We start from the raw sequence: 12319 nt of genomic DNA on the forward strand, positions 1-12319 counted from the left end.
TCTTCCCCTGGACCTAAAGACAGTCCAACTGGTAGGGCTATTCTGAAGAATTCCCATCAGTGCACTGCCTTCGGGAGCACATGAGCCCTGAGTCAGAAGCACGGTAATAACATCTCCATCTCACCACCCTTCGCGCCAGCACCCTCTTCCGTTTTCACGGCAACACTTGCCTCTGTCCTTCAACATTCCAAAAACTTTCACTCTCCTCTGAGGTCAGCAATATATTTAAAGTGCTCGTTTGCATCCTGTTTCCCATCAGTAAGATTTAGTTGAATGTAAGACACTCAGGAGGGAAATTCCATTCACACTTTTTCTGGAAAATCAGCCACTGCAGATTCCAGGTCCAAATCCCTTGCCTCACATTTCTGGTAAAATTCAAAAGCTCACCGTTTGACTGAAAACAAAGCCACATCTTAGGCAGCTAGGCATACCTCCTCATATCAATATATAAGGCTCTTTTATTTGAGAGGGCTTGGGCGCTGTTCTTGTTTTGTTTGGTTGTCTACCTTTTACTAAGATCTTAACAAGTTGAATTTTCACTTTTTTTTTTTCTTTTTAGGGCAGAACCTGGGGCGTATGGAGGTTCCCAGACTATGGGTCTAATCAGAGCTGTAGCTGCCACAGCAAGGGAGATCGGAGCCACATCTAAGACTTATCATGGCAACGCTGGATCCCCAACCCACTGAGCAAGGCCAGGGATCAAACCCGAAACCTCATGGTTCCTAGTCAGATTCTTTTCCGCTGCGCCACGATGGGAACGCCCTATTTGCACACTTTTTAAAAACTGCAAATTCTTTAAGGTAGGGCAGATTTGAAAAAGAGGCAGTCAAGGTCTCAATGAATGCAAACAGCTCAACAGTGCCCCCTGGTGGCCATGAGCACAGGCACAGGGTGCTTGGGCTGCAGAGCTTTATTTAGCCTACAAAGGCAGGCAGACATAAGTGTCTCATCACTCCCTCTCCCCAGCTCAAAAAATATCAAATGCTAACGTGAGCCAGCAATGCAAGCTATCCAAACATGAGAAGGACCAAAGAGGAGGATACTGAACAGCTATTCATTTTAATAGGTCACCGTGAGAAGAAAAGCCCATTACTTCTCTTCCCAGATCCAAAGCTGGTGAATTCTTTATGGTCTAAGGTCTTTATTAACAAACCAGGGATTTCCTCAATACCAATACCATCCACTGGCCATTTTAGAGTCAGCCCTCATATTCATTCATTACAAAAAGATTTCTTTGCTGTGCTAGCAGTGTCCTTAGGTGTTAGAGGTTCAACATGGAATACAGACAAAAATCCCTGCCTTCAAAGAGCTCCTATTTTAGTAAGGGAAAAGAAAATTTAAAAGTAAATTTTATTTTATTTTATTTTTTTTGTCTTTTGTCTCCTTTTAGGGCTGCACCAAAGGCATATGGAGGTTCCAAGCCTGGGGGTCCAATCAGAGCCTCAGCTGTTGGCCTACACCACAGCCACAGCAACAACAGATCTGAGTCAAGTCTATGACCACAGCTCACGGCAATGCCAGATCCTCAACATACTAAGCAAGTCCAGGGATCGAACCCACAATGTCATGGTTCCTAGTCAGATTTGTTTCTGCTGCTCCACGAGGGGAACTCCAAAAAAAGTAAATTTTAAAATACAACTTCTAAGGAGTTCCTGTTGTGGCTCAGTGATAATGAATCTGACTAGTATCCATGAAGCTGTGGGTTCCATCCCTGGCCTGGCTCAGTAGGTTAAGAATCCAGCGTTGCCATGAGCTGTGATGTAGATTGCAGGTGTGGCTGGGATCTGGCATTGCTGTGGCTGTGGTGTAGGCCAGCAGCTGCAGCTCCAATTTGACCCCTAGCCTGGGAACCTCCATATGTTGCAGGTACAGACCTAGAAAGACCAAAAAAGGAAAAAAAAAAAAGAATTGGTGATAGAGAGAAAACAGGAATTTCAACTTTTATTTTGAATAGGAATCTGCTGTTTAGCATAAGGAACCCTACCCAATATTCTGTGACAACCTGTATCGGACAAGACTCTGAAAAAGAAAGGATATGTCTATAATTGAATCACTTTGTTATACAGCAGAAATTTGCACTGCATTATAAATCAACTACACTTCAATAAAACTTTTAAAAGTGAAAAAAATAAAATAAACTACAACTTCTACAAGTTCCCTAGGGACCTAGTGATTAAGGATCTGGCATTGCCACTGCTGTGACCCGGGTCACTGCTGTGGCATGAGTTCAATCTCTGGCCGGGGAATTCTCACCTGCCAAGGGCACAGCCAAAAATAACTAAATAAAAAAATAAAATAAAATACAAATTCTGGAAACAACTTCTATAAAGAAAGTCAAGCAGAGTAAAGGAAGTTCTTGTTGTGGCGCAGCAGAAACAAATCTGACTAGTATCCACGAGGTTGTGGGTTCGATCCCTGGCCTTGCTCAGTGGGTTGGGGGGTCCAGCGTTGCCATGAGCTGTGTTGTAGGTCACAGACACGACTCGGATCCTGCATTGCTCTGGCTGTGGCACAGGCTCCAATTTGACTTCTAGCCTGGGAACTTCCATATGCCACAGGTGTGGCCCTAAAACACCAAAAAAATAGAGAGAAAGTCAAGCAAAGTAAATGGACAGTAAGTGAGGGGGTGGAGATGGCGAGGTTATTTTTAAAAGGATGAGCAGGGAGAGGCTCTCCAGGTAATGGCATGTGAGAAGAAACCTGAGTGATTATAAAGAAACCATGTGAAGAGAGTGTCCAGGAAGAGTAAGCAGCAGATGGAAAGACTTGGATGCAAGAACAAGTTTGACCCATTTGAGAAACAGCGAGGAAGGAAGTTGCTTAGTGAGAAGGTCGGCGGGGGCAGAGGGAAATGAAGTCAGCGAGGAAAGCAGGGCCCAGTCTCCAAGTTCCATGTTCCATGGTAAGGAATGTGGATTCTATTCAAACACTAACACAAACTCCCTGGATGGTTTTGAACTGGGGATGACATGTTCGTACACACATTTTGAAAAGATCACTTTGCATTATCTTCTTAAAGTTATAGTGAAGATTACAACTTAGGGCAGTGGAGGGGGTGGGAAAAGCAATGGTGAAAGCGGGGAGAAGAGTTAGAAAGGTGAGAGGTGGCCAGCTCACATTAGGTTGCTCGTGGTAAAGGCGAAAGTGGGGAGAAGGGGTTGGATTCAGAATGTTATTTCAGAAACGAGCCAACAGGGCTTGTTGATGGACTTTCAGAATCGGGTGGGAGGAGTAGAATCAATGACGATTCCTTTTGGGTCTGAGCAATTGGTGAACAGGGATGCCAGTAACTGAGATAGAGAAACCTGGGTGGAAAATGGATTCGGGGGTGAGGGAAGAGGTGAGAAATCAAAAAGTTCTATGGGGTTTGCCTATTAGATGTTCAGTAGGATATGTTTAGGAGACAGGTGGATATATGAGAATGGAGCTCAAAGGATAGATTGGGACTAGGATACATGTATGGGAATGCTCGGCATATAGGGAATGTTTATAGCCACGAGACTAGCAGAGACCATCTAGGCAGGAAGGGTACATAATGAAAATAAAAGGAAGAGGAGTTCCTGTCTTGGCTCAGTGGAAAGGAATCTGACTAGCATCCATGAGGACGCAGGTTCGATCCCTGGCCTCACTCAGTGGGTTAAGGATTGGCATTGCCTTGAGCTGTGGTGTAGGTTGCAGACTCAGCTCAGAGCTGGCGTTGCTGTGGTTGTGGCTGAAGCCGGCGGCTACGGCTCCAATTGGGCCCCTAGCCTGGGAACCTCCGTATGCCACTGGTGTGACCCTAAAAAGACAAAAAATAAAAAGGAAAAGGAAGAGAAGAAGGCAGGGTGTCAATAAAAGTAGAAGGAACTAGTGAAAAGACTGAGACGGAGCAGCCGGCAAGGTAGAAGGGCCCAAAAGTTATGAGAAAAACTGTTTCAAGGACAGGATGCCAAATGCTGTAGAGAAAATCAGATAGGAACAAAATTAGCCAGTGGATTTGGCAAGGTGGAGACACTTCCAGCAAAGCCTTGAGGACAAACTCCTCTGGACCAGAACCAGTTAAAGAGAGAAGAGGAGCTGAGTGGAACCTTCACAACATTCTTTCAAGGAGCTTTACTACAAAGACGGGCTGAGAGGGAGTTCCCGTCATGGGTCAGCAGTAATGAACCCAACTAGAGTCCATGAGGACACAGATTCAATCCCTGGCCTTGCTCAGTGGGTTAAGGATCTGGCGTTGCCATGAGCTGTGGTATAGGTCACAGGCGCAGCTGAGTTCTGGATCTTGCCTTTCTGTGGCTGTGGTGTAGGCCAGCAGCTACAGCTCTGATTCGACCCCTAACCTGAGAACCATCACATGAAAAAAGGGGCGGGGGCGCTGAGAGAAGACAAATTAGTTGGAGGGAACATGGGATCAAAAAAAGCATCTTTATCTTTTCTTTGCTTCCATTTGAAAAGGAGATATTATGGGGCGTTCCCAACATGGTGCAGCATGGTTCCGACTAGGAACCGTGAGGTTGCAGGTTCAACCATGAGGTTGCCTCACTCAGGGGTTAAGGATCCGGGTTTGCTGTGAGCTGTGGTGTAGGTTGCAGATGCAGCTCAGATCTGGCGTTGCTGTGGCTGTGGCGTAGGCCGGCAGCTACAGCTCCAATTAGACCCCTAGCCTGGGAACCTCCATACGCCACGGGTGCGGCCCTAAAAAGATAAATAAATAAATAAATAACCCTAAAAAGATAAATGAATAAATAAAAAGGAGATATTACAATATGCTTGTGCAGTGTTGGGACTAATTCTGTACTGGGGGGACCAATGATGCGGCAAGAAGAGGTGGCAGGGTGGAGAGCGGATGTGCCTTAAGAGCGGGGACAAAAGAGAAGATAAAATATAGGTTCTGCATGCAGGTGGCCATGGCGATTTGGGAGTGGAAAGTCCTCCCCTGATTACATCTAACTGCTTAGTGAAATAAGAAACACGAAGCTGGAGTCCCCACCGTGGCTCAGCGGGTTAAGGATGTGATGTCATCTCTGTGAGGATGCAGGTTTGATCCCTGGCCCCCCTCACTGGGTGAAGGATCCAGCATTGCCACAAGCTGTGCATAGGTTGGAGGGGCGGCTCTGATTCGACCTCTGGCACAGGAACATCCATGTGCCTCGGATGCGGTCATTAAAAAAAAAAAAGAGAAACAAGCAGCTAATACTCTGAGTATTCACCCAGAGTCTGTGTGAGGGGGTGGGGGGAGTCATCGCAGATTCAAGGAGAGATGAAAAAAATGAGTGGAAAGCAGATTTTCCAGTGAACTAGAGTGGGACTGCTAGTCATTTTCCTCTAAGAGAAAAGCGGTGAAATACGTTACTAGGAAAGAAACAGCAAGAGGGAACATTCCTTTTACGTGTGACATATTTTAAATCTTTCAAATATCCAGAAGGAATGTAACCACCACTCACATACACGCTACCCAGATGTCGTCACTGTTCCTGTTTTGTTTCAGATAACTGTGTCAGCAGTAAAAGCATCCCAGTTTCAGTCGCAGTCCCCTTAGCGCCCTCTCCAATTCCACATCCTTCTACCTCTTTCTGTTTCTATTCGTTATATAATGCTAGAAAGTAATAGGGCTCCTCTTTATTGAAGCCCACACAGTTCTGCGGTGACTCGATTCGCCCCAATGCTGTTATTCAAGATTTACCTGTTATCCGGGTTGTCAGGGAGATGACCACGGGAAGTTCAGAAGACAAAGCCTGGATGCTGATACTGTAGTTGGTACCTGGACTCAGGTCCAAACACGTCTCAGGAGTTTGGCTGCTGGCAGTGATATTAAAGATCACTTCCTGGGCAAATGCCTTCTGATACCATCTCTGGCCTCGAATGCGGAACTGAAACACAGAAAAAGTTGACCAGGTGAGCTGCTAGCTTGAAAGCTAGCTTGAATGCCTGGGTATTTACCCTTTCTCGCGAGTTCTTCGGCTTTCAATTCTAAAGTTCCTTCCAGGAGTTCCTGTCGTGGCGCAGGGGAAATGAACCTGACTAGGAACCATGAGGTTGCAGGTTCGATCCCTGGCCTTGCTCAGTGGGTTAAGGATTTGGCGCTGCCATGAGCTGTGGTGTAGGTTGCAGATGTGGCTCAGATCCCGAGCTGCTGTGGCTCTGGTGTAGGCCAGCGGCTACAGGTCCGATTAGACCCCTAGCTTGGAAACCTCCACATGCCGCGGGAGCAGTTCTAGAAAAGACAAATAATAATAATAATAATAATAAAGTTCCTTCCAAAAGTGAAATATGGCAGAAAGCAAATATTAGAGCTGTCATACCATAAATATTGTAGTCACAATATTATAAGAATAATAAATTTATTTATTATTTTTTTAAATCTTTTTAGGGCTGCATCTGCAGCATGTGGAAGTTCCCAGGCTAGAGGTTGAATCAGAGCTGTAGCTGCGGGCCTACACCACAGCCATAGCAACACCCAGACTCGAGCCGCATCTACGACCTACACCACAGCTCATGGCAACGCTGGATCCTCAACTCACTGAGCAAGGGCAGGGATCAAACCCGCATCCTCATGGTTACTAGTTCATTACTACTGAGCCACAACAGGAACTCCACAAATCTATTTTCAAATCAAAATGCACAAAAGGCCAAAGTGCCAACTGACAACTTTCTCTTTTTTGTTCTCACGCATACAATGGCACATGCCCAACAGGAAAATCTGGTGGCAAAACTTCAAGAGCAAGACCAAAGGACAATTTCCTAGAAAGGAAATTAAGAATCTGAACTAGCGCTCCTCCAGAGCAGGACATGCATTAGGGTTCCACTAGCTGGTCTGGTAAAATCTGGAAAGGGCTTCTCTCCTCTGCCCACCCACTTCTGCCATTTCCTATACTTTCCAGGAACATCCCGGCATCGGGGCCAACAGACACACTTTTCTTCCTGCTTACTTTCTTCTAGTAGCAGCTCATCCCATGGTCCTTTCTTACTCACAAGCGCATATAGCTTCAAAAGTTCCCTTTGACTCTCTAAGGCAACACATTCAGATTCTGATCAGAGGCACTGGTGTGGAGTGACACACATGTGCAAAAACCACTGGATTCTTCCCACGGATACAAGCTGAACATTGGCTCTGCATCAGGCTATGTTGCACAAAGAACGTCTCATGGCTTTCTCATCAATCCCTGAGATCTCTGTCTTCAAATATGCAGCAGAAATGCCCATCCTTTTGCTTTTTATTGCAACTGTCACTATAAATCTTCCATGGATAACGGCAGCTACATAGGCAGTTTTTTGGGTTTGCCGATATTTTTTGTACATCCCACACAAGACAAACACCTGTACATAGAGTAACTTTCAGGAACTTACTAAATACATCTCCTCTATATCAGCTGTCTTCATGCTTCTCCATCTCAAGCAGGTTTCATTAAATACTGAAATGTTACTGATGGTCTGTTTTACTGCAAGGGGAAAATAATGAGAAGTCAACTCACGTCTTATACAAAAATACTACCTTTTAATTGAACAATCTTCCAAGGATAAGCATTTTACACAGAATGACTTCAGCAGTATTTTAATTTAGAAATTAGTAGTAGCAGTCCAAGAAACACCCCTTTTATATTTTTGTAGACTCAGTCCTGATGAAAGATTTAAGATCAAAAGATACCCAGTCAGATGCCCACTCTCACCACTGCTCTTCAACATAGTTTTGGAAGTCCTAGCCACAGCAATTAGACAAACGAAAGAAATGAAAGGCATCCATATAGGAAGAGAAGAGATCAAACTGTCACTGTATGCAGATGACATGATACTATACATAGAAAACCCGAAGGACTCAATCCCAAAACTACTTGAACTGATTAATAAATTCAGCAAAGTAGCAGGATATAAGATTAACATTCAGAAGTCAGGCGCATTTCTGTATACCAGCAATGAAATATTAGAAAAGGAATACAAAAATATGATACCTTTTAAAATTGCACCTCACAAAATCAAATACCTCGGAATACACCTGACCAATGAGGTAAAGGACCTATATGCCGAGAACTATAAAACTTTAATCAAAGAAATCAAAGAAGATGTAAAGAAATGGAAAGATACTCCATGTTCATGGATTGGAAAAATCAATATTGTAAAAATGGCCATACCACCCGAAGCAATCTACAGATTCAATGCAATCCCTATCAAATGACCCATGACATTTTTCACAGAACTAGAACAAACAATCCAAACATTTATATGGAACCACAAAAGACCCAGAACCGCCAAAGCAATCCTGAGAAACAAAAACCAAGCAGGAGGCATAACTCTCCCAGACTTCAAGAAATACTACAAAGCCACAGTCATCAAAACAGTGTGGTTCTGGGATCAAAACAGACAGACAGACCAATGGAACAGAATAGAGAATCCGGAAATCAACCCTGACACCTATGGTCAATTAATCTTTGACAAGGGAGGCAAGAACATAAAATGGGAAAAAGAAAGTCTATTCAGCAAGCACTGCTGGCAAACCTGGACAGCTGCATGCAAAGCAATGAAACTAGAACACACCCTCACACCATGCACAAAAATAAACTCCAAATGGCTGAAAGACTTAAATATACGACAGGACACCATTAAACTCCTAGAAGAAAACATAGGCAAAACACTCTCTGACATCAACCTCATGAATATTTTCTCAGGTCAGTCTCCCAAAGCAATAGAAATTAGAGCAAAAATAAACCCATGGGACCTCATCAAACTGAAAAGCTTTTGCACAGCAAAGGAAACCAACAAGAAAACAAAAAGACAACTTACAGAATGGGAGAAAATAGTTTCAAATGATGCAACCGACAAGGGCTTAATCTCTAGAATATATAAACAACTTATACAACCCAACAGCAAAAAAGCCAATCAATCAATGGAAAAATGGGCAAAAGACCTGAATAGACATTTCTCCAGAGAAGATATACAGATGGCCAACAAACACATGAAAAAATGCTCAACATCGCTGATTATAAGAGAAATGCAAATCAAAACTACCATGAGGTATCACCTCACACCAGTCAGAATGGCCATCATTAATAAATCCACAAATAACAAGTGCTGGAGGGAGTGTGGAGAAAAGGGAACCCTCCTGCACTGTTGGTGGGAATGTCAACTGGTACAGCCACTATGGAGAACAGTTTGGAGATACCTTAGAAATCTATACATAAAACTTCCATATGACCCCGCAATCCCACTCTTGGGCATATATCCGGACAAAACTCTACTTAAAAGAGACACATGCACCCGTATGTTCATTGCAGCACTATTCACAATAGCCAAGACATGGAAACAACCCAAATGTCCATCGACAGATGATTGGATTCGGAAGATGTGGTATATATACACAATGGAATACTACTCGCCATAAAAAAGAATGACATAATGCCATTTGCAGCAACATGGATGGAACTAGAGAATCTCATCCTGAGTGAAATAAGCCAGAAAGACAAAGACAAATACCATATGATATCACTTATAACTGGAATCTAATATCCAGCACAAATGAATATCTCAGAAAAGAAAATCATGGACTTGGAGAAGAGACTTGTGGCTGCCTGACGGGAGGTGGAGGGAGTGGGAGGGATCGGGAGCTTGGGCTTATCAGACACAACTTAGAATGGATTTACAAGGAGATCCTGCTGAATAGCATTGAGAACTTTGTCTAGATACTCATGATGCAGCAGAAGAAAGGGTGGGGGAAAAAATGTAATTGTAATGTATACATGTAAGGATAACCTGACCCCCTTGCTGTACAGTGGGAAAATAAAAAAAAAAAATTAAAAAAAAAGATACCCAATCAGAGGATCCCTCTTAAAAATTATTTGAGTAAATTCCCTTGATTTACCAGCTAAAACTGCAACTCATTGTTCTGGTTTTGGACAGCCTCATTTAGACAAATAAGCATTAGGCTGAAATTCTAAGCTGAGCGCAACATTTCAGCAGAGAATTGAGGCTCCTTGAGGAAATGAAAAAGTCCATCTCAAGCAGTCAGGTTTTTCATGATGAAAAGGGGGGAGTGGTACTTTCTTGGTTTGGGCTTCCTCATCTCTTATGATCAAGAAGCAGTTGTTAGCCTCTGCTCAATTTCATGATAATCAATCCAAAAGACAGTTCAGATCTGGTACCGTGAAATACAGAGGCACATCCCCCAAGCTTTTCAAAACAAAGACTAGTGGAGTTCCTGCTGTGGCACCATGGGATCGGTGGCATCTCTGCAGCGCTGGGATTCAGGTTTGATCCCCGGCCAGGCACTGTGGGTTGGGGATCCGGTGTTGCAGTGGCTGTGGCACAGGTCGCTGTTGCAGCTTGGACCTGATCCCTGGCCCAGACACTCCATATGCTGTGGGGTGGCAAAAAAATAAAAGAAAAAGAAAGATTAGTTATTCAAAACTCTGGACTCAGAGGTTACTTCCTTCCACCAGGATCCCTGTTCTTAACCTGAAAATAATATATCCAACTGCTAAGAAATTTCATAGGAATACTATGACGATTAATAAGCGATAAAAGCAACTCCCAAAGAACCTGAGAGAAAGAAAGTCGCCTGGAAGCCAAACCTTTATTGTGTAAGCCGCTGGCCCAACAGGTTCCTGTGAATGGAGCCAAGCTGAGAGACGGGACCCCTCCTTATGGACTGGGCAGCTTTGCCCAGAGAAAACCTGTTCCACAGGTCACAGGCATCAAATGTTGGAAGTTGGAGTTGGGAAGAAAGTATAGATGATTCAGGATAACAGAACCTCAGTACTGGGTACAGAAGATGGTTTTAGAGATAAGTAACAGTAATCCAAGGAAACTTGCATTTATAAAACTCTTAAAAACCATATAACTTCAATAGTATTTAAACAGTTCCAGGCCATGCGAAAAGGCAGAAAGCACCCCAATTCATTCAGTATGACTGAATAATCCATAACACCCACGCTGTACAAGGATGGCACAAGCAATCACTAAACACTTTAAGCCATGCCAAACCCATTTCATATAAATGCACAATTCCGAAAAAAAAATATTAACAAACAGAAGTCAGCTGTACATTCAAGGAACAATACGCTATAAACAAGGGAGGTTTATTCCAGGAATACAGAGATATCATGATAGAGAAAGCTATTAATAGATTAAAAGAGAAAAACCATATGGTCACTTTTATAATCATAATGGTTAATACATTTCATGTACATTCCTGACTAAAAACCTTAGTAAGCTAGGATTTAATTTGATAGGAACTCCTTGATTTAAAAGTGTTTATTAGAAACCACCATACTTAGTGGTAAAAATAATAAAGCAATTTCTAGTAAACTTAAGAATATAAGGATGCATGGTTTCACAGCTGTTAGTTAGCGTTAGGAGAGTCCAGACAATGCAGAATGAGGCAAGGGGGAAAATGAGCTATAAATACCAGAAAGAAAGGGGACAAATGATGCAACTGCCAGTAAATGTAAGAGAATCAACTGAAAAACAAATACGTCATTATTTGAAAACAAGAGAAAAACAAATACAAATAGTAGGAGGCTGGCAAAGTGCACCTAAACACAAAAACATAGAAAAACTACTCGTTTTCCACACTAATATCTGCAAGAACAAGTATGATAGGCTGAATAATGGTCCCTCAAAGATGTCCACATCCTAGTCCCTGGAATCTGTGACCTTACATGGGGGAAGGACTTTGCAAATGTTGCTACAATAGGGAGATTATCTTGGATTATCCAGATGGGCCCAAGGTAGTGACAGGTGTCCTTAAAGAGGGAGACAAGAAGATCAGGGCCATAGAGAAATTTAAGGACAAAATCAGAGGTTAAACTGATGCTTTAAAGGTGGAGGATAGGGCCATGAGCCATGAGCCTACACAGGTTCCAGAAACCAGAAAAGACAAGGAAATGGATTCTCCCCTCGGGCCCCTAGAAGGAACACCGACCTGCTGACACCTTCATTTCAACCTGGTGAGACTGAGTAAGACTTCTGATCTCCAGAACAATAAGGAAATTCATGCTGTTTTTAAGCCACCACATTTGCAGTAATTTGTCATACCAGCAATAAAAAAGTAAAACAACAAATAAAACATAATAGAACAATGAAAAGAACTCTAGTCCCAAGAGAAGAATCCATGAGCAAACTTCAAATACCTAGAAATAAATCTAACAAAATGCCCAAGACTTACATGAAGATTTTTTTTTCCTCCGAAGGACATAAAAGAAAATAGTATAGAGACAAATGCCACATCCTTGAATGGAAAGATTGAAAAGTGAAAAGGTATCAGTTCTCCACCTATTAATCTATACGGGGAATGTTCTCCCAATGGTGATGCCAATGGACCTTCTTGGAATGTGTTAAGTTTACACAT

At 42.9% G+C, this 12319-nt stretch overlaps 1 protein-coding gene across 2 annotated transcripts in view; it reads right to left on the minus strand.

The window, feature by feature from the left end:
- The window catches only part of SUSD1 (sushi domain containing 1), a 136558-nt gene that overhangs the window by 33610 nt on the left and 90629 nt on the right, over positions 1-12319 (minus strand). For both annotated transcript variants that reach the window (XR_002337296.1, XM_005660331.3), the window contains exons 11-12: positions 7330-7421; positions 5666-5852 (exon numbers count right to left, since the gene is read on the minus strand). Coding sequence is in view for 1 of the 2 variants with exons in the window: in XM_005660331.3 (XP_005660388.1) it covers positions 5666-5852; positions 7330-7421 (279 nt within the window). In the remaining variant the exon portion in view is untranslated. The remainder of the gene's footprint in view (positions 1-5665; positions 5853-7329; positions 7422-12319) is intronic.

Source organism: Sus scrofa, chromosome 1 (assembly GCF_000003025.6).
Source record: "Sus scrofa isolate TJ Tabasco breed Duroc chromosome 1, Sscrofa11.1, whole genome shotgun sequence".
Lineage (NCBI taxonomy): Eukaryota > Metazoa > Chordata > Mammalia > Artiodactyla > Suidae > Sus > Sus scrofa.